A 22,473-nucleotide genomic window follows, 5' to 3' on the forward strand; every position below is an offset into this window, starting at 1 on the left:
CTCTGAGGGGAGGTGCCCAACTTGGGATGAATATACAGGTAAGAAAACCACAGGTTCAAAAGGATAACAAGAAATTTGCCTGGTAAAGGTACCTCAGGGCCGTGACAGTAGAAGAGAACCCCTGAATTGAAAGTTCATAAAAGAAAGGTATTCATGGTTTGGTATTTAGTGGGTTTTCCTATTTGCCTACTAATATAAAAGGGACATGTGTGTATCATGTCCATTATGAGTACTTACAACCATAGTGAGTCAGTCATACCAATTACTGGCTCTAGTGAAGTGGTCAGTTAGTTATCATCATTGCTTCTAATGAAAAGTGATTTCATATGGCATCTGTATGACCAAAGTAGTTTTTCTGTGTTCACGTTGCTCTCGGTAGGTGATTGGGGCAAGTATCCATTATTCCTATTTAATAAACTAGAAAACTGAGGCAGACAAGATTTTGACATTGCTTATGACTGTGGAATATAGTTTTACGTGAGTAGTCCTTCACCACTTTTCACTAGCCTTTACAGGAGAATTACTACTTGTGGTTTCCAAGGTCTGACCATATAAAAATGAGGCTGTTTTCCATGAGCCACACACGAAAATCAGTCCACTTACAATACTCCGTAGTGATATAATTTTCTTGCTTTGCTTTTTAATTGTTCTTATTTTATTTAATGTTTTCACATGGGATTTCCTAGTGAACACAACAACAACAGAAAAAAAAGGTCATAAAGTCCTTGATATTTGGTGGTGAAACTGTGCATAAAATATTACATTTTGTACCAAGCACAATGGCACGTACTAAAAAGATTAGTTAAAAGGAGCTTGAAAGGCAGTAGAAGTGGTCCTTGTTTTCCAGATGGCTGGAGGGATTGATTTATGAGTAATGAATAAATAAATTATGCATGGCATGGTTAAATGCATCTGAGGTAGTGTTATAGTAGTCTGTAAATTAGAAGAAACATAAACACAGAGATCTGAAAGAAGGGGAGGAGGAGGCAAATAGAAAAAGGGTTTGAGTAACAGGAAAAATTTCAGAGCTATTCTCATAGTCCATCTGTTCTCACTTGCCTGCCTCCGCAGCCTGGAACTCCTGGTCAGCAATTCAGCAATTCATTCATTTCTGGAACACCCAGATACGAACTGTGTTGTTTTGGTGATGTTCTTCGATTCTCTTTTCCCCCTCGCTTCCTTGTCTTTCTACCTAGCGTGCCTTGCTGCTACTCCCTGACTGTAGAATGAGGAGACATTCCTGGCAGAGAGAGCAGCACAGGTAAAGGCACACAGCAGCATGAGAGAGCGTCTTCTGCTCAAGAAACAGAGTCTGTGTGTCTGAGGCCTGAGACTCCAAGGGTGGGGATGGTGACAGTTGGAGCAGGATATAGGTTGGGAGATCTAGTTAGAAATCTAGGTGGGGTCCAGATTGTCTGCGCTTTTGGACCTTATCTTGTAACCAAGGAGTCACCAAATGATTGAAAAGCAGAGGAATGATGTGATCAGATTGGTGTTTTAGAGAATTTATGGCAATCTGGAAGATGGATTCAGGGGAAGAGTATGCTGGAGACTGGAAGACCAGTTAAACTGTTATTTTTGAACAATCTAGGCAAAAGAGCAAAGGCCTGAATTAAGGCAGCAGGAAATGGAGAGGGGGAAAGAATAAGTTCTGGAGAAGTTTCAGAGTGGGGATCAATAGGACCAATTAGACATGGAGAATAAACCAGAAGAGTCACTGATGACTTCAAAGCCCAGGTGCAGTATGAGCAGGCCATTTCCCCCTCACGTGTGAGAACGTGCCCAGACCACCCCTGCCAGCCTCAGCATAACCTCCTGATGTCCCAGGGAAGGGAAAAACTTTTAAAATGAAAAACATGACGGTACATGAAATCCACCATGGAAGCTGTGAAACAGTTCTGTTTGTTCTGCCCCGCTGTAAAAAAAGATCATAGTATTCCTTCAGAGAGAAACAGAAAACACCTTGGGCTTCAGCTCATGGAGAATCCTCCCTTCATCATCTCAGTTAGGCTCTCCCAAACTGACTCATTTGTGTGGATGGTGCCAGGAGGAGAAGGAAAGGGAATTTGGGAACCGTCACCCTCATAATATTCAAACTTCCGTATAACGCTTAGCCTAGGAGAATGGCAATTGTTATCGCTGCTTTTTGAGCTTGAAAAAAAGAAAAAGTAGCCCTTATCAAAAGCTCTGTGGGGCCATAAACCTCACCTGTTTTAATATGCTGACCCCATAAAATGAGGCCTATGATGATGGTCCACAGGCTTTAAAGGCTTCCTTTAGGTTCCTTAATGGTAAAATACCTGGTCAGATTTCAGAATGTATGCCCTCTAATCTCTCCCCATTTATATATTTATATTTTTGTCTTAAGTATATGTTTTATTCAGGTCTACTGAGTTTTTACCTAATGTCCCATCCAGGACACCGCATTACATTTAGTTGTCATGTCTCCTCGGGCTCCTCTTGGCTGTGATGGTTTCTTAGACTTTCTTTGTATTTGGTGACCTTGACAGTTTTGAGGATTATTGGCCAGGTATTTGTAGAATGTTGCTAAGTTGGGATTTGTTTGATGTTTTTCTCATAATTGGACTGGGGCTTGGGGGAAGAAGACTAGAGGTAAAGTGTCATTCTTACCACATCATATCAAAGGTATATACCATCAATATGACTTATCACTGCTGATGTTCACCTTGATCACCTGGCTGAGGTAGTGTTTGTCAGTTTTCTCCACTGTGAAGTTACTCTTTTTTCATCCTTTCCATAATGTGTTCTTTGGAAGGAAGTCACTGCGTAGCTGACACTTAAGATTAAGGAAGTTATTCTCTACCTCCTTGAGGGTGAAGTATCTACAGACACTATTTGGAATTGTTCTTCATCGGAGATTTCTCTATTCTCTCTCAGTTATTTATTCAATCACTTATTTATATCAGTAGGGACTCATCTGTTTAATACTTTGGGCTATAATCCATTATTACTTTATTTTATTCCAATTTTTCCAACTTTGCATTTGGAGCTCTTTCAGTTGGCTCCGTCTCCCTTTGACATACCCCTGTCACTGTGCAGGTTTCTTGGGCACTTATTTACTTTCTGGTACTACAATATGCTCCAGGCCCATGTTATATATTTCCTGCCTCAGTCCTAGAATCAGCCATTTCTCCAAGGAGCCCTAGTTCCTTTCAGCGGAGATTGGTATTAGAAACCAAGATCTGGGCACGAGGTGTGCTTTTTTCTATTGGGGCGTTGTTGCTTCTAGGCCCTCTCAGTAAGGAAATATAAATATATGTGTGTACTGACCCACGTATTTACACATATCTGTAAATAGATAGATTATCTGTATGTAGCTATCTGCCTCTATATTAAGCTAAACTTGAGATCATACTGGTGTCTCTAATTGTAATCCGTTACCACATGGATCATTCTTGCCGCCTCCCCTTGCTTGTCTGTAACCTGCCCCTCCAGGTAGTGAGAAATGTGGCTCCCACCATTCACCATCCAATATTTAACTGTTCATTTCCAGTGTACGTGCATGGTTTCAAATTGTTAACCCGTACCCTCCGTGGGAAACTACTTTATCAACTCCAGTAAAGTGCTTATACAAAATTCTTTTGCCTTTAGTCTTACAAACTCCACTCATTTCCAGTTACTTGGGTCAGCATCTTTTTCCTTTACCCCTTTAGTGAGGCTGTTTCACAAATTTGTAATATAATTGGATTCTTTTGCCACATTCTGCATTCCATCCTGGGATTTTTTTTTTAATTGCATACATTAAGGTTCACTCTTTTTTTTTTTTTTAAATAAATAAATTTATTTATTTATTTATTTATTTGTTTGTTTGTTTGTTTTTGGCTGTGTTGGGTCTTCGTTTCTGTGCGAGGGCTTTCTCTAGTTGCGGCAAGCGGGGGCCACTCTTCATCACGGTGTGGGGGCCACTCTTCATCACGGTGCGCGGGCCTCTCACTATCGCGGCCTCTCCTGTTGCGGAGCACAGGCTCCAGATGCGCAGGCTCAGTAGTTGTGGCTCACAGGCCTAGTTGCTCCGCGGCATGTGGAATCTTCCCAGACCAGGGCTCGAACCCGTGTCCCCTGCATTAGCAGGCAGATTCTCAACCACTGCGCCACCAGGGAAGCCCAAGGTTCACTCTTTGTGCTGTAAATCTCTATAGATTTTGGCCAATGCATAGTGACCTGTATCCACTATTACAGTATCATGCAGAATAGTTTCACTGCCCTAAGAAATCCCCTGTGTCTTACCTATTCAGCGTCCTTTCTTCTGAGCCCCTGGCAACCATTGATCTGTTTTCATCTTTATAAATTTGTGTTTTCCAGAATGTCTTTATAAATGGAATCATACAGTACATAGACTTTTCAAATTGGCTTCCTTCACTTAGCAGTATGCATTTAAGGTTCTTCCATGTCTTTGTGTGGATTGATAGCTCATTCCTTTTCATCCCTAAATAATATTCCATTGTCCAGCTATACCACAGTTTGTCTATTCATTCACCTACCTACTATAGGACATCTTGGTTTCTTCCAACTTTTGGCAATTACGACTAAAGCTGCTATAAACATCTGTGTGTAGGTTTTCCTGTGGGCGTAAGTTTTCAAGTCAGTTGGGTAAATATATAGATGCAATTTCTGGATTATATGGTAAGACTATGTTTGGTTTTATAAGAAATTGCCCAACTGTCTTCTAAAGTGGCTGTACCACTTTGTATTCCCACCAGCAATGAATGCGAGTTCCTGTAATTCCACATCCTTGTGAGCAATTGGTATTGTCAGTGTTTTAGGTTTTAGCCATTCTAATAGGTGTGTAGTGGGATCTTGTTGTTAATTTGCATTACCCTAATGACAAATGATGTTGAGCATCTTTTCATTTGTTATTTGCCATCTGTATGTCTTCTTTGGTGATGTTTAGATCTTTTGATTTTAGCTCTTTCTTCTTTTCTAATATATACATTTAATATTATAAATTTCTAAGTACTGCTTTTTGCTGTATCCCACAAATTTTGTTATGTTGTATTTTCATTTTCATTTACTTCAAAATGTTTTAAAATTTGTCTTCAGACTTCTTTGACCCATGGGTTATTTGGAAGTATGTTGCTTAATTTCCAGGTATTTGGTCATTTTCCAGCTATTTTTCTGTTACTGGTTTCTAGTTTAATTCCCTTGTGTTAGGATTTATGTTAAACTGGCTAGGAGTTGGGCTTTGTTTAATGTTTGGTGTAATTATTGGTGCCAGGGGTTAAATTCCTGTAGTGTCCTTGTTTTTGTCTCCCCTCTTGATTTTGAGTTTCCTTAAGTACAATTCCTTGAAAGAGATTCTGTGTCTTGCAGCTGTAATCCACTGTTATTAAGATATGGGAGCCCCATTGGTATGGTTGTATGGTATGGGGGAGCAGCTTATTTTATAATCTTCTGATTAAATTGCAGTGTCTGTTGGACCTGTGTCTTGTGTCTTTGACCTTCACAAAGTGTAATCCGGTGGTATAGCTTTTTGTTCTCCCTGCCCCCTACTCCTGTCTCTGACCTCAGCATTCCCAGCCCATTTCCAGGAAGCCCAGACACCTACTGACTTTGCTTTTTTCCCTTAGGTGAGACTAAAAGGGTCGGGTTGGGGCTGGAGAGGGAAGAATGCCCTTCCCCCAACTGGGATAAGGCTCAGGCAAAGTATTTTCCCCTGGAGCATAGGCCTTTGTTACAGAGACAGGTCTGGCCTATTTCACTGTGATACCTCTTCACTTCTCCTCCTCAGAGCTAGGAGGACATGTTTCTTAGCTCTTCACTTTGAGAACCTGGTAGGGTTCCTGGAGATAAAACCCACCGAAGTACAGGCTCAGGAGTTCCTTACTCTCACACAAGTCCACACACAGCCTTCAGCAATTCGTCAAAGTTGCCATTTAAGTAGCCCTACCAGTTATGGTTCTAGCGGTTTCTACTCCAGGTAAGCAGATCTCTCTGTGTCTTTTTGGATAAGCCTGTCTCTTCAGATTTGGGGGTCAGAGTTTCCCTTGCAGCAATTCTCCGGTGGGTCCAAGAAAAGTTATTGATTTTTCAGTTTGTCTAGCTTTTTCTTGCTGTACGAATGGGAGCAACAACTTTTTTAATTTGTTTTTTTAATTGAAGTATAGTTAATTTATAATGTTGTATTAGTTTCAAGTGTACAGCAAGACAACTTCTGAGCTTTTTACTTGCCAGAGCTGAATCTGGAAGCTCCCCATTTATTTTCTAATTAGTGAGACCACTTTGGTCCCCTCTCAAAGGGAGAAAAAAATTAGAGGGCGTTTGGCCTCTAATAAATCCTGAGTGGATTATTATGAACCTCACCTTGTTCCAATTTAAGGCATTATGTGGTAGAGGAGAGGGTTGCTGTGATGTTTCAGGAGTGTGTGCTGGGTGTTTCCGGGGTCTGTGGCTAGCAGGTACTCCAGAGGTACTGTGGCCATGTTGGTATAGCTCTAGTTAGGCACAGACCGGAAGTGTTGGGTCCCAGGTTGTGCTCTACTTCACTGCTCAGCTGAATCTTAACTTTTCTAAGGATTGGTAGTACCATTTATTGATCTTGCCAGAAGGGTATTCTGTGATAACTATGCAATCAAAATACCATTTGGAATTCCTCAAAGCTAATGTCTTCTCAGAAGTCATTCAACACAATGTACGAATGACCCACAAATAATCATTGCTAAAATTATAGAGTATGAGAGCGGGAAAGGACCGTAAAAATCATACATGCTGATATGCCCTCATTTTTACAGATGGGGAACCTGAAACCTACAGAGGTTAAGGCAGTTGCCCAGGGTGACACAATTAGTGAGTTATGGAGCTAGGGTTGGAATCTGTATCTTCTCACTGCTGGACAATGGGTCTGATCACAAAGACTGACTTTCTTTCTTTCTTTCTTTCTTTCTTTCTTTATTTATGGCTGCGTTGGGTCTTCGTTGCAGTGCGCGGGCTTCTCATTGTGGTGGCTTCTCTTGTTGCGGAGCACGGGCTCTAGGCACGTGGGCTTCAGCAGTTGCGGCACGTGGGCTCAGTAGTTGTGGAATGCGGGCTCTAGAGCACAGGCTCAGTAGTTGTGGTGCATGGGCTTAGTTGCTCCACGGCATGTGGGATCTTCCCAGACCAGGGATGGAACCTGTGTCCCCTGCATTGGCAGGAGGATTCTTAACCACTGAGCCACCAGGGAAGTCCTCCCATTGACTTTCATGTAAAAATTCAGTAAGTCATCTTCCTCTTGGTGCTTTCCTCCTAGTGTTCTACAGAAACTGTCACCTGCTTTGTTTCTAAATACCCCAGTGGTCTGCCTCTCAGAATGGAAGTCTTCCCTTTGCAATGTCTCGTCTCTACTCTTCTAGCTGCATTATCATTATTTTTCTTTTTAGAAACACTTATATAACACATAAATACACCTCACTGTTAAAGATTCAAACAATACACATGTATATAAAATGTGAAAGTCTGCTCACTACTTCCCACTCCAGAGATAACCCTTCAAAATAACTCAGTTATGACCCTTTCACTTCTTTTTCTATCCAGTTAACACAGAGACACACACTTTAATTTTTTTTAAAAATCTACTTATTATTTTGTAACTTGCTTTTATCACATAGTAAGTTTGGGAGATTTTTCTATTTTAGTACACATCAGTCTACTTCTTTCCTTATGCTATTCCCCCATTACTGGACTCTTTCATTGTTTCCAGTGCTGCAGTGAATAGCATACATACATTGGTGTGCACAGGTACAAGTATTTCCTTAAGAGCAATTCCTAGATTATATATATGTGTGTGTGTGTGTGTGTGTGTTTAACTGTTGTTTTTTGTTGTTGTTGTTCATGACATCACACTATTCCCATGAATCCAAGAAGAATCTCCTACTTGGTATTTCCTCTCTTGAAGTTTTTTCCCTGCCAAAGAATAGTTGCTAATCTTTTGTCCCCAACTTCCTTTTGGAGATTAACAGAGAGAAACCAATGCAGACTCAATATAGAAGAACTGGAGAAATGCTGCTTCTAAAATAATAAGCACAAGTAGTTACACAGGATCTTGCTAGCCAAAGGGTTTCTCAATACTCTGGTATGGAATGTGCATTTTAGAGCAGGGTCTCCCTACCCATTACATTTACCAGTCTTCTTGTCAGTCCCTTTTATGTATAAATTTGAGAAGGAAGGAATGAAGAGCAAGTAACGGAGCAGAGGGCTATTTTCTTTATATGGACAACCCTCTCAGCGACATTGTCAAACCTATCCCCTCTACTTCTATTTCTACATTGATTTTGTACGGTGGGGGTCTGCAGATACCAAGCCATACTCCTCAAGCTATTTTTCCTAACACTGGTAACTCTGGCAGTTAGCACCGTGGCTCCACTGGTAATGAAAGTGATTTGGGTGGGGAACTTCCACATTAGAGCAGATGCTGGGAATAGAAGGCATAAAAGGTACACTGTCAAGCAAATGTCTGCAACCCAGTGGGGGCAGAGCTGTATCCAGTGGGAACCAAGGAGTCTGAAGGTGTTATAAGAATCTAGATTCACGCTAATCTCGAAAGCCTTTTCCCTATCCCTGTCTCCCATGCCCCACCTTCCTATATACTTCTCATGGCCCTCAAACTTCATTTTAATAGTACATATCATAGATTTATTATTGTTTTTGCAGTTCCGTTACCCACCTCTCTCACCACCTCTCTTATTGTCTAGCTCAGCAGAGCTGGGATAGAGAGTTTCCTCTTTGTTGTCCTTCCTGCCTCTTAGACAGCTTCACATTTTAACGTGCTGTGAGCAGGAACCAAGCAGTCAGTCCTTAAATGAAATGGGTGCAGGGTGACAGTCAAAACAACACAGGCACTGACCCGTCAGATTGGATGTCAGATATAGCTCCGGGTACTGTTCTGGAACCTCCTGGTGTTCCAGCTGCTGCATCATGGGAAAGTTCAGGAGCCTCCGGGGGATGGTGGTGGGGGAGGAGAGTCCTTGGGAAAGAGTAGTTATTTATCTACAGCCACAGGTATTTCACTATTTAACAACCAGTATGGCTGTACAGATGCGTATCAATGGAATAGTCGCCCTGAATAAGTGTCCCGGGGCCAAACTAAGATAGTATATTAAAACATAACATGGTCCTGTGACATTCTCCAGGGCTTACATAGGAGGACATTTGCTTTTCTGGGGAATTCCGTGGCGGTCCAGTGGTCCCGACTCCATGCTTTCATTGCTGTGGGCCTGGGTTCAATCCTGTAAGCCGCAGGGCGGTGTGGCCAGGGGAAAAAAAAAAGCATTTGCTTTTCAGCCACTGGGTTTCGGTAAGTGGGGAAGCAAAATGGAGGCACAAGTTGATAGATAGAAGGGTCCTAAAAATGTTGGCTAATTATTGGGGCTTCAACTGTAATGTATTCTGAAACGTAGAGGTGAATGAAATGTGAAAGGGTTCATGGCTTATTGGGAGATCTGGAATGGATGAGCCAATACAAGAAGGGAAAAGGATGCAGGTATGGAAGTGAGAAGTGGCTCATAATAGACCCTTAGTACTTGCTGTTGAATGAAGGTACAGTTTAAAAGATTGCAGGATGAATATCTGTTGATGTGTGCTAGGTCGAGTGTTGACTTTTTTGTATACGTGCTTTTAGCCTTGCAAAAATACAATATATCCCTGTAAAAACTGAAATACATTCTAAAAATGGAACTATTTTCAAGTCCTGTGATACGTACCAATAGCCCTGCTCCATTTCTTTGAGTGCTTATTTCTTTCTTTAGGCTGCTGCCAATAAGTGAGCCCTCATGCAGCTGTGGTTATCACTAAAGCAGTACTTCAGGGTGCATAAGGTTTCCTTCTATCCTCTTTCCCCTTGTGTCTTTGTTAGTGTTTAACTAATTCACTTAATCAGTTACTGTTCAGTTCCCCAGGGAAATGTCTAATGGAATATTGGTTAGGGATTGAAATAAACATTATTCTCAAATTGGAGTTTCTTTTCTTGTATTTTAAGGGGTTTTCCTGTTTTAAGCATCATGTGATTTTTAGAAAAAAATTAGAAAGTGGTTTCCATAAAGGAAAATGAGCTAAATACATTCATTTATATGCCTCCTCATTCAAGCAGTGTGCTTTTAAAAACCCATTAATTAAGTTTTTAGACCTAAGTGTAACTTACCGGGAAAGCTGTTTCAAGGTTGACTTATTTTTCTGACTTGTTTTTTGTACATTTTTTCCCAGACTCAAGCAATCCAGATTAGCTTTCGGGGGACTGTTATCATTTAAGAGCTAGATGTACTTTAACCTGAATCATTTTCCTGCTAGAGCATTAAATCATTTTAAATATAACTTACTTTGAAGGGCACACTATGCCTTCAAAACTTACCTTTTACTTTTTTTTTTTGTATAGAGGCAGGAATCTAGAGTTGCCTAATAAGCACCCCAATCTGATATTTAGGGTCGTTGTTTAATTTTACTCTTCTTCCCTTGGTAGAGTATTTACACACCAGAAGCTTAAATCTTTTATTGTAATTACCATTTTTTAAATTGAAGTATAGTTGTTTTACAGTGTTTCAGGTTGTACAGCAAAGTGATTCATATATATATGTGTGTGTATATATATAATATATATATATTCTTTTTCAGATTTTTTTCCATTATAGGTTATAACAAGATATTGACTGTAGTTCCCTGTGCTATACAGTAGGTCCTTATTTATCTAAAGAAGCTTAACTATTAATACACTGTTTTTTGAAAAGCCTTTTGCATTTTACTACTTTCTTTGTACCTCAGTAGTTGGTCCTGAATGGAATAATCTCTACTGCCATTCTTGACAACTTAGTTTTATGGCGTTAATATTTCTTTCTACTAAGTAATAAAAATGCTAAGAAAAGAAACCAATTGGATGTGGAATAAGACCCACAGCTTAAGCTGTTTGTCATCAAGTCAGATATAGATACCTCTGTGAAAGAGTGCAAACAGTTTCATCCCTCTCATTGGTAAAACCTTAAAAAATTAGTAGTATCGTTGTCATCATCCTTATTATACATTTAAAAATATTTTTTTCCAAAGTGGTTGGAAAAATATTTCAAAATCTTTTTTTTTAAAACAACACTGCTCTCTTTTTTAAAACTTTACTTATTTAAAAAAATAAAATATTTTTTTCCAATTCTGAAAATTACAATGAATATCTTATAATTCCTAGTCCATACTTGTGCCAAATGCTCATTAAGTGGTCTTCCTATGTTGAAAGTTTTAAAAACATTGTTGTACAAGCCACTAACGTGTTAGAAACAGAAAATGATCTGATCAGATCTGTGTTCCACAAAGATAACTCTGTTTGTCCCCAAATATTAACTTTATCATTGCGGTTTTATCATAGGATGCATTAAAAATTGGTAAGCATTTCTTTCTCTTATTTCCATAATAATATGTTGACCTGGCAGTCTGTATAAAGAAACATGTGCTAGAGATTACAAATTTGGCAGAGAAGGGAATAGAGGGGTAGAAAAGAGTAAAAGAAATATAATGTCAAGTTCTGAATACCAGTGCCTCATTTCTTTTTTTTTTTAAATTAAAGTATAGTTGATTTACAGTGTTGTGTTAGTTTCTGGTGTACAGCAAAGTGATTCATATATATTTTGGGGGGGATGGGAGAGAAATTTACTACATTCACCAAGTTAAAGGACAAGAACATACTGTAAACACAACTTAAAACAATTTAGAATCATAAGCAAAAAGTGAGGTAGACTGACTACTAAAATTCACCAAATTTTGGTTAAGAAAATTTTACAGTAATGAAGTAACACAGGTGCCTCCTTTTCTAAAAAAATCACAAAAAGCAATTGCATAAATTATAGCCAAAAAATTGAATACAACAATTCTCATTGTAATTTTAGTGTGTGTGTGTGTATATATATGTGTGTGTGTGTGTGTGTGTGTGTGTGTATATTCCTTTTCAGATTCTTTTCCCTTATAGATTATTACAAAATATTGAGTATAGTTCCCTGTGCTACACAGTAGGTCCGTGTTGGTTATCTATTTTATATATAGTAATATGTATCTGCTAATCCCAAACTCCTAATTTATCCCCCTCTCCTTCCCCTTTAGTAACCATACGTTTGTTTTCTATGTCTGTGAGTCTGTTTTAATTTTGTAAATAAATTCATGTGTATCATTTTTTAGATTCCACATATAAGTGATATCATATGCTATTTGTCTTTCTCTGAGTTACTTCACTTAGTATGATAATCTCTAGGTCCACCCACGTTGCTACGAGTCCAGTGCCTCATTTCTTAATCTGAATTGTAATTAAATCTCATTTTAGTATGAGGACTGTGTCATGGCTATCAGCCCTCTAGTTTTCAAAAGAGGTAAATTTACATGGAATAAAAAAGTTCCTCCCCTAGAAGCACTGATGGAGTATTTGAAAAACACATGAACTTTCATCAAAAGTTATTGACATGGTAGTGGTTATGCAATCCAATCACTGTACATTGAAGAACTACATACTTTTTAAGTACCAAAAAAGATAGTATCTTAAAGTATAAAATAATCTAAAAAGATAATGTAAATCTTATTAAAGTAAGTTAATTCTGTAGTGGTCTTCAGATACTATAGGCAGAATCCTATTGAGTAAAGAATAACTTTGAAGGAGGCTTGTGAGGTTGGCCCCGTCATCCTCTCTAAGTAAGATATACATACTTTTCTAAAAGTGTAATTGTATAAGACAGTCACACTTGGGCCATAGGTTTTGCTTTTTAAGCTTTTTAGTTCTTTGCCACAATACTCTCCATTGCCACTTCATTTTACTTCTCATTAGTGCTAGGTTAGTTCATCAAGAGACCGAGATGTCATCATAGTGATGGACGGACCAAAAGCATACAGGTTCCATGAAGCGCCTCACATTTCCTAAGGTTTTGTTGTACTGACGTTTCAGGATGAATTGGGCCTTAAGAACTGATGAGAGTAATCACAACATTTTAAAGCCCTACATTCAGGCCTGATTATTGGAGCACACTGACTAGATTAATGTTCAACAGTGGCTGTCCTGTGGATTCACGTAGGGAGTTTGGAGATGGCAGTTTTTTTCTTTTCTTGTTTCCAGTTCTATTGAGAAATAATTGACATACATCACTGTATAAGTTTAAGGCATACAGCAGGATGCTTTGATTTACATATATTGTGAAATGATTACCACAGTAGGTTCAGCTAACATCCATCTTCTCATATAGATACAATAAAAGGAAAAGAAAGAAGAAAAGAAAAAAGGAAAAAGTTTTCTTCTTGTGATGAGAACTCTTAGGATTTACTCTCTTAACAACTTTCCCATATATCATACAGCAGTCGTAGGTATAGTGAGAGATGGCAATTTCATTCTTCTTTACTGGACTGGCCTTACTGCACAATTTATTAAAACCTGCTTAAAAATAGCCTTCGGAATAAGACAAGAGAAGGGAAAGCCTGTGAAACAATGCAACTGTGGTAGTGAATTAATTTTCATGGCTGAAATAGCTACTTTTACTCAGGTTGGATTAATGAGATCAGACTTGATGTTGTTTTCTAGGTAGAGCACTACCACTAACACACCTTATTTTCTTGACTGCTTTCTGAGTTTTCAAAGTTACTAGGTGGTATTAAAGAACTGACTTTGTATAGTAAGTTCATATGTGGTTCAGTTTTTCATAATTTTCTCTATGATGTGTGCATAGAAAGACATAAAACATGTGTGTACAGTTTAAATAATAATTATAATGTGAATTCTCAGGTAACCCCTGCCCAGATTAAGAAAAATTGCCAGCCTTCCAGAAGCCCCACCCTCACCATGTGCTCCATCCAGATGGCGACCCCCTCTCTCCTCTGGTTTTACTTCTGGCTTTATTGTCTTTACTTTTGTCATTTTCTTGCTTCTCTTTGTAATGTAGTCACTTACATTTGTGTCCTAAAACGATATACTTTAGGTTTGGCTGACTTAGAACTTACATGAATAGAATCATGTTATGTGCTCTCTTGTGTCCGGCATCTGTCACTCATTTCACTTATTTAGCTCCTTACGTTTGTGAGATTTTATCTGTGTTATTGGTATCCAGTGCCTTGTTTTAAAAAACCTTTCTATATTTGCCTGTCTCCCCTGCCTCGTTTTTTTTTTTTTAAACTTAGAGTCCCTGTAACTCTAAATGCTTTCCGATATTTCTACTTTGCCTTCATAGATTTTCTGCTAAATGAGGTCTGAAAACTAAAACTTTCTGGATCCCAGTTTTCTGAACTGACCTGACTGCCCCAAGTTTGATGACATTTGTTTAGATGAGACTACATCTTTAAGGCTTCTGTGCTCGGTTAAAAATCTTCCTTTCTCCAAGGCTGGTCCAAGGGTCTGGTCACGTGATTCCAGCAGTGACATCACATTCTGACCGCCAGGGAACACTGGTGGTTCTTTAGGTGGCGTTTGTTCCTGTGAAAGGCAGAGAATGCAGCAAGTGCCCTTCTAAAGCAGTTCAGACCGGGGCTCCTTCTGTAAAAGCTTCTCAACCTAAATGAGCAAATGCGGGCTGCCAAGGTTATTTCTTCCTTGAGGCAGAAAAAAAGAAAGCTGTGATTGAAGGTAAGCAGACTTGAGCCTGGCCAAGGACCGAAGCGTGACCCCAGGGAAAAGGGGATCTGGAGAATCACAAGCAGTCTGTTGTCGGATTCTAATCACTGCCTGCTCTTTTAGAGCTGCCTGACAATTTGCATTTATAATAGGAGACTATCTACAAAGAAGGGTGATGCAGTGCTCATGTTACCTAGTGATGTAATAGGATTTTTTCTTTCCTGTTAGGAAGCTTGTGGCAGATCTTCATTTCGTCTTAATATTCTTCGAGCTGGGGGCCTCATTTGATATATAGTGTAACGTTAGGTAACTATTGGGTGCTTTTAAAAATCAGTTTCACAAAATCCTTTGAAAATTTCTCCTGAAAGGAGCACACTTAAACCAGACCAAATTCAATTGAAGCATTAACCTGCTTTAAAAAGTCAGTTTCTAGTTGGTTGGTGTCCTGTGTTCATGTCAGCATTTGTCTTGAGAATTGAAACAGCTTGGTTCCCCCCTGCCCCACATACTTTAGTCTCTTTCTGCCCTCATTTCCCGGCTGGCTGTTTCCCTCCAAGCTCTCAAACCACACACCAGCATTAATCTTTATCAGTATGCCACTGACATGATAGGAAATGCTGGGCTGGTGATTCAGCAGCCAACCATTTTAAGGCCAGGTATGCTTGAAGATATGGAAAGGACTTTGGTTAGGGGTTTTAAGATTAACTTGTTCATCTCCTCCACTCCACCCCCACCCCACCCCCACCCTTACTATGATTTGGATTCTGCAGAGCTTTTCCTTTCATATGTGTGTGTTGCTTGTGAAAGGTACGCTGAACTAGGTATTCAGGAGACTTAGACTTTGTAAACCAGGTGCAACTTGGGTGTTAATTCAAACTTATCCTTTGAGGGTGCTCAAGTTGTCTATTAGGAGTTTAGAGTGAAGGTGGGGGTATGGATGGGGGAAGAGGGGGTCAGCTCAGGCCCACTTTGGCCTTCTCCACAGAGGGATTCATCACCAAACAGTCTCGATAGAACTTTGTCCCTGCCAAGGTTGATGCTGCCAATGTGAGCTGTGGCTGGTTGAGTTCATTGATGGCATTACTCTGCATTTTTCCTCATTGTGCATTTGCATGCATTCCTGAATACGGTTTTACATTTTGTGTTTAATAGTGAAATCTTGTTCCACCAGAGGATTGTGGAAATATTTTGAAGAAGTTTGTTAAGCAATACTAAGGAACCTTGTGTAAGTGCAACTTCTGAGTTTGAATACTCCTCCCTCATCCCAACTGTTCATCAAACAAACTTGGGTTCAGCTGATACTTTTGGGTCGTGGCTATGTGCTAGACACTGGAGAAGGCAATGGTAAATCAGATAATAGGGCTACCCTCAAAGAGCTTATAGTCTAGAAAAGAAAGTAAAGCATTTGCTTAAGTAATTGTAGTAGAAGTGCTAAAAACGAAGCAGGTGAAGGACTGTGATTGTTGGCCAAAAGGATATGTTTCTTCCAGTTGAAGGATCAGGGAGGGACATGTCATCTCTGAGCCATGCACTTTGCTTTAAATCTCTACTTGGAAATCTTAGACTGTCCTGGCATACTCAGTAAAAGTTTCCACAAACCCATGGCATCAGGAATCAAAGTCTTATATCTATGGAAGGGAAATACGTACATTCCAGCCAGCTTAACTCTAGAAGAGACCTACATGCTTTGTTTGGAGTCCCCACTCAGGCAAAAGCCACCTCTGAGGATGGAATTACTGCCTTATAAATGTAAAATGGTTTCTGACTTGATTTGTCTGCAAAGACCTTTGACCCTTTTGTCTTCATCCTAGAACAGAAACTGAAATACCTAAGCTGCTCCAAGCTCCTGTTTTCTGTTTCACAAATCCTTTCCCACTGAACTTCAACCCCTGTCAATTCTCCCTTTGTACTGTGGCTCTCATACGTCCCTTTCCATTCACACTGCCTCGAGATGCTCATCGTTTTGTGCCTAAGCCACAGAAACTTCTGAATGTGATGGATGTTCCGACAAGGTGATTATTCTGCTTTATCAGCACACCCTAACAGTAGTCAAATGATAGTTTAAGGGCTCACCTCTTGGTGCTCAGAAAAGAGGTATTAAAAATGTCCAGAGTGTCTGAAGTACTAATGTCTGTTTTCTGTTCAATCCAGAGGACAAGTCATACAATGGTGGAGGAATAGGTTCTTCAAATAGGATGATGGACTTCTTGGAGGAGCCAATCCCTGGTGTGGGGACCTATGATGATTTCAATACAATTGATTGGGTGAGAGAGAAGTCTCGAGACCGGGATAGGCACCGAGAGGTAAGACGAAAGATGCTTTGTGAGTGAGTGTTAGGAAACATCAGGAGAAGAAGTTGAAGATATAGATTCTTTATATGTATTCTTTCCCTCAACCCTGGATGTGGCTGAATCTGTTTTCTGTTGGACATGTAGGGTTTTATTTTTAATATATTTTTATTTTTAAGGTATCTTGTATATGATTTTGAAAAGAATTTATATTTAATGATGATTTCTCTCCCGATAGTAAGTGGTTGAAAAGGATCCTTGGGTATAAATGCCTGTGCAGATAGGTGAAAACAAAGTTGGTGGGAGGAATCAAATTAAATTTCAAAGATCTTCCTTCCCCATCTCATCTCTCCTTTATGGTTTTCCCTTGAAGCAGGATTTTTACACCTAAGAAAAGTAAAAGGGCTCTTTTTAAAGGAATAAAAGAAAAATAATCTCAGAGCTGTAGTGTTTACTGAAGCTTACAGGGTAAACCTGTGATTATAGCTCTTGTACAACCATAAAACCAAAGCAAATTTATGCATTCAACTCACACAAAACCACAAGACCAATCAAATTCAAATCAACGACATTAATATGATAGGTGATAGATGGTACTTATAGCTATGGCCCAGTTTGTTTTGAATATGACAAGAGAATCTCCCTACTTTTCTCTTTTCAAAGTACTGTGAAAACTTCTCAGAGCAGTCCGCCAAGGTCATTTGCCTTTAACTTATTGCTGTGTATCATTTAAATCAGGGAATCACAATTTCTAGTTTGTGTCAGGAGCACATAGAGAGCTTATTCAAAAGGTAGGGCCCCAGCCCCAGTCATCCTGATTCAGTAGGGAACATTTCTTCAGCCAACAGTAAGTATGATTATTTTTTCTTTCTTACTATTTCTGCTTTGATTCCAAATTTAAAATTCGATTTTTACGTTGACTCCATTCTCTCCTGAATTCATGACTTCCTCCTCTCAGACCTGAGTGAATCTCCTGAGCTGTCAGGTTCAGATCACTTTTCATTCCTTTCCCAGCTCCTGACTGGCTTTCTCAAGACCACCTAAACCCAGGAGTCAGGTTGTCCCCGGTACAGATTTTGAGAAATTTCTTTGTAGTCCTTGGATTTGTCATAATCCCATAGAGTTTTCTTCTCCTAACTCAAAAAGGTGATCTCTATAAAACATTCTGTTTTTTATAAGATTCCTGCTATTTGGGAACATACACACATATTCTTTCTGTTATATCAATTCATCAGGCAGCCTTTAAAATATAGAATCTTACGGCTTTAGAATTTTTGCTATCTGTATTCAGAGTTCAGTTTGTCACCATTTGCTTATTCAACATGTTACTCAGATTGTGAAAGCCACCTGTGGTATGACAAGGGCACATTTCCCGTTATATCAAAATGGTTGCATCTGAGACACATTATATCAGCTAATAATAATTCAAAATCAATTAAAATGTGTTTATCAAATGTTCAAAAGTGACCTTTTTTTAGCATTAACTGTTCATCATCTGAATGGAAACACTGTCATAGGGAAAATTGTCACCTCATCTACTTTCAGCACTTAAATTGGAAACTTAAAGTCATAAGTCAAAATGTAATTTTAAACTGCTTTTAAAATTTTATAATAATTTATTACTTGTGATGTTGCTGCAGATCAAGATGGGGTAGCTAACTTACAGTTTCAAAGATAAGAAATAGAGGTACAGAGAAGGGGGAAGTACTAATGACAAAGCTGTTAGAATGCTTGGTTTTGAAGTGTGGGCACTGAAGGCTTAAATTGACAAGGCTAGGACCTAAAAGGTAAAAGTTTCTGCACCTCTTGAAAGCTGCAGATATTCCCAGCAGGTTTTTGAAAATGGAAGAGATCATCCCTGATATCATTTAGCATCTGTGATCACTGTACAGTAAGAGGTTTGTGGTATCAGGTCTTGGAATTTGCCTGACCTGAAGCACAGCCCCAGGTAGAAAGCCACAAATTGTACTTTTAGCCCCTCAAATAAGCCCATGTTGGTTTATTCTTTGAAAAACAATCAAACTATTTGCTGTGAGTCAAGAGACCATCTTTGGACTATCTGATGTGCAGGCTAGAAAGAGACCGCTGCAATAAGCAAAACAGACTGATGTTATAAGAATTTAGCAGCTAATAGGGAAGTCCTGAAGAAGGTACTTGCAGGCATTGCAATACTGGAGATGAAGGTGGGGTTCAGTAAGACAGGGTTCAATAAAGCTCAAAGTTCGCAGTGGCGTTGGTTCAGCCAAAGATTTGAGTAGTAACTCTAAATTGGACTCTATTCCCAATGAATAGGTTTGTCTTTGTGTTTCTTTATTGCACATTTTGAGGTAAAAAAGCAAGAGTGTGTATAGAATGTATCAACGTTTTCTCATTTCTCCCTAGATTACCAATAAAAGCAAAGAGTCAACATGGGCCTTAATTCACAGTGTGAGCGATGCTTTTTCTGGCTGGTTGTTGATGCTACTTATTGGGCTTTTATCAGGTATGGTAAACCATGTTAGCTTTCTAAACAAATCTCCTAAAATTGTGGTGTGCCCCTCTCCCAAGTCATGGACTGAATTGAATGCTGTGCTTTACTGTTTTTCTACATGAACGGAATTGCTTGTGGACCTTTGGGAAGCTTGATGTCCCCGTCTATAAAGAGGTACTAATACCTCATCTCCTTCCTTAAACAAATGAGGTTAAATGAGGAAATGCATTTAAGTGCATTTGTATGCTATAAAATATTGTATCCATTTTAAGGTGCTGTTAGTACTGCCTTTTGGTGCTTGTCTTGAGGAAGAACCTTTCTATTAGAGACAGGGTTTTTTTTTGGTTTTGTTTTTGTTTTTTTGCCGTGCCTCGTGGCTTGCAGGATCTGATCCCCAACCAGGGATTGAACCCGTGCCCTAGCAGTGAAAGCACTGAGTTCTAACCACTGGACAGCCAGGGAATTCCCTTTTTTTTTTTTTTTAACATATTAGTAAGCATGGGGTTTAGGAAAGAACATGTAGAAGAGGACTTCCTGAGAGATTTTTGTAGCTATTTCTTAAATATCTACTCTCTCATTTGGAAGTAAAGAAAATCATGTAAGATATGGCTCATACCCTTAAGGGGCCTAAATTCTTACTCTTTCATGGTGGCCGAGGACTGGGATGGTACCACGTTTTCCTATCTTCTCCATCAACCTCCTAAGCCACTCCAAATAATATATAATCTTGGGCTTCCCTGGTGGCGCAGTGGTTGAGAATCTGCCTGCTAATGCAGGGGACACGGGTTCGAGCCCTGGTCTGGGAGGATCCCGCATGCCGCGGAGCAGCTAGGCCCGTGAGCCACAAATACTGAGCCTGCGCATCTGGAGCCTGTGCTCCGCAACAAGAGAGGCTGCGATAGTGAGAGGTCCGCGCACCGCGATGAAGAGTGGCCCCCACTTGCCGCAACTAGAGAAAGCCCTCGCACAGAAACGAAGACCCAGCACAACCATAAATAAATAAATAAAAATAAATAAATAAATTTTAAAAAGCCAGACTCTTAGATCTTTTAAAATATATATATATATATATAATCTTAACCAGGAATAGTACACTTGCTATGCAATACAGCTTTAAAGCAGATTCCCAAGCAGGCTTCCCGTCCCATGGGGGAAGCAGATAGCCAAGAATACCAGGCAGAGATGCTGAGACTTATATCCTTGTGGCATTAGAAGATGGGCCTAGGAAGATTTAGAATATTGAGCTAAAATAAAAGGTGGGAAATTGGATGGCGGTTGGGATGGAATGGTAGTTAATAGCACAGGCTCTAGTTTATGGCTACCTGGATTTGAATCCCAGCCCCACCACTTGCTAGTTTTGTGACTTCAGGCAAGTTTCTTAACCCTTGGAGGCTTTAGTTTACTGACTTGTAAAATGGGGATAATCAGAGTACCTATATTACAAGTTTGTTGCGAGAATTGAATGAAATACGGCGATACAGCACTCAACACAGTGCCCAGTTGTTCACAATGCTGCTGTTACTTAGAGATAATTCATGAGCCATGGAGTATAAAATGATCGCGGCAAATGAGAAATGGTTCATCCATAGCAGAGTTTTCAAAGATTATCTGGGCCAGGGGTCAGCAAGCCTTTTCTGTAAAGGGCCAGATAGTAAATATTTTAGGATTTGTGGGCCAAATGGTCTGTATAGCAAGAACGTAGCCATAGAAAGTAGGAAAATAAACGAGCTGGAATGTGACCAAGAAAAACTCTATTTAAAAACACAGAGGCAGATTTGACCCTCGGGCCATAGTTTGCCAACCCATGGTCTAGGGTGTTAATGCTGTCCCTTTTCTGGCTTGCACAGAAGAGAGACGTGGTCTGGACAATTTAGAGCTGGCTCATAATAGACTGAGTGGTCCGTAATGTCAAGTATTGCACAGAAGCTGACGAGAAGGAAGGGGGCTGAGAAAAGGTTATGTAGTTTAGCAGTTAGGAGGATACCAGTGACCTTGAAAAAGCATCTCAGATAAATATTAGGAGCCAGATTTCTTTTTTTTTTTTTTTTCTTGGCTGCACCACGCGGCTTACAGAATCTTAGTTCCCCTACCAGGGATCGAACCCAGGCCCCTGCAGTGAAGGCGCCGAGTCCTAACCACTGGACCACCAGGGAGTACCCAGGAGCCAGATTTCAAGGGAAGGCAACCATTGTAGAAGTTTTGGGGATACTGGGTAGTCACTGGAAGGAGAGAAGGGACAGAAGCTTGAAATGGTAGCATGGACAAGGGGAAGCATTTCATTCTTTAGGGTAGGGGAAACCTGCTAATATTTGTAACCAGGGAAGAAAGAGCCAATTGGGAAAAGAAGGAGAAGGAGACGTAGATGGGAAGATAGGATGGAGGGTACCAGTGTTAGGTAGAATAAGACATGCGCACGTGAAACAACCGGAGAATTAGCCAAACTCTTTAATTAACATCATGTTAGTTTTCTGAATCCAGGCAGTAAGTGCAATAGGAGTTAGAAGGAAGAGACGGCGGGAACTGGAGTGGCCAAGAGTAGGTGTCAAACAATTTGTTAGATTTGACTAGGTTATTCAAATATGTAAATAACTAAGAGAGTGTGTTAACACTTAGCACCTACCAAAACACACACATGACATGGCCTCCAGCCTGTTGGAACGTAGGCGTGATATCCTCAACTTTTTAATGTATGTCTTGTCACTAGGTGGTCAGTGAATATTTTTCTTTCCCTCATACACACAGGGTATTTTGTTTTTAAGCATTGGAGAGCAGCAATAGAAGCAGTGTGTCAGAATGCAGGAACAGTCTGGGAATTCAGGGGCTGTGAATTTTATGATGTCTTTGCTATTTCCCTAAAGCACGATTCTAGACCATTTAATTTCTTTATGCCAGCGTTTCTTCATCTGGACAGCAGAAATGATGAGAAGGCCAGAATTGAAAGTACTACAACTATCTTAACCCTATCAGTCTATTAGCTGTAGTGCATTAGTCCCCATTCATTTTCTCCTAATTTTCTTTGAGGAACGTTCTGTATAAAATATTATTTGCTCCTTCTCACTAAGAAAGCTTCAGAATGTTGACATCCTAGGCTCAGGAGGCTTCAGCCTACCTACAGCGTCATCTAATCTTGCATGTACATCACAGTTTGTGCTTTTATAACTTCAGTTCCCTTA

At 39.8% G+C, this 22,473-nt stretch overlaps 1 protein-coding gene across 3 annotated transcripts in view; it reads left to right on the forward strand.

Annotated features, from left to right (window-relative positions):
* Positions 1-22,473, forward strand: part of CLCN5 (chloride voltage-gated channel 5) — a 153,673-nt gene that overhangs the window by 110,272 nt on the left and 20,928 nt on the right. For 2 of the 3 annotated variants that reach the window (XM_059911906.1, XM_059911905.1), the window contains 2 exons: positions 16,694-16,845; positions 19,213-19,312. In XM_059911906.1, the coding sequence (XP_059767889.1) occupies positions 16,694-16,845; positions 19,213-19,312 (252 nt within the window). Of the gene's footprint in view, positions 1-14,373; positions 14,555-16,693; positions 16,846-19,212; positions 19,313-22,473 lie in introns of those variants that run through there. The other variant, XM_059911908.1, reaches the window with a different exon arrangement.

This window comes from Balaenoptera ricei, chromosome X (assembly GCF_028023285.1).
Source record: "Balaenoptera ricei isolate mBalRic1 chromosome X, mBalRic1.hap2, whole genome shotgun sequence".
Taxonomy (NCBI): Eukaryota; Metazoa; Chordata; class Mammalia; order Artiodactyla; family Balaenopteridae; genus Balaenoptera; species Balaenoptera ricei.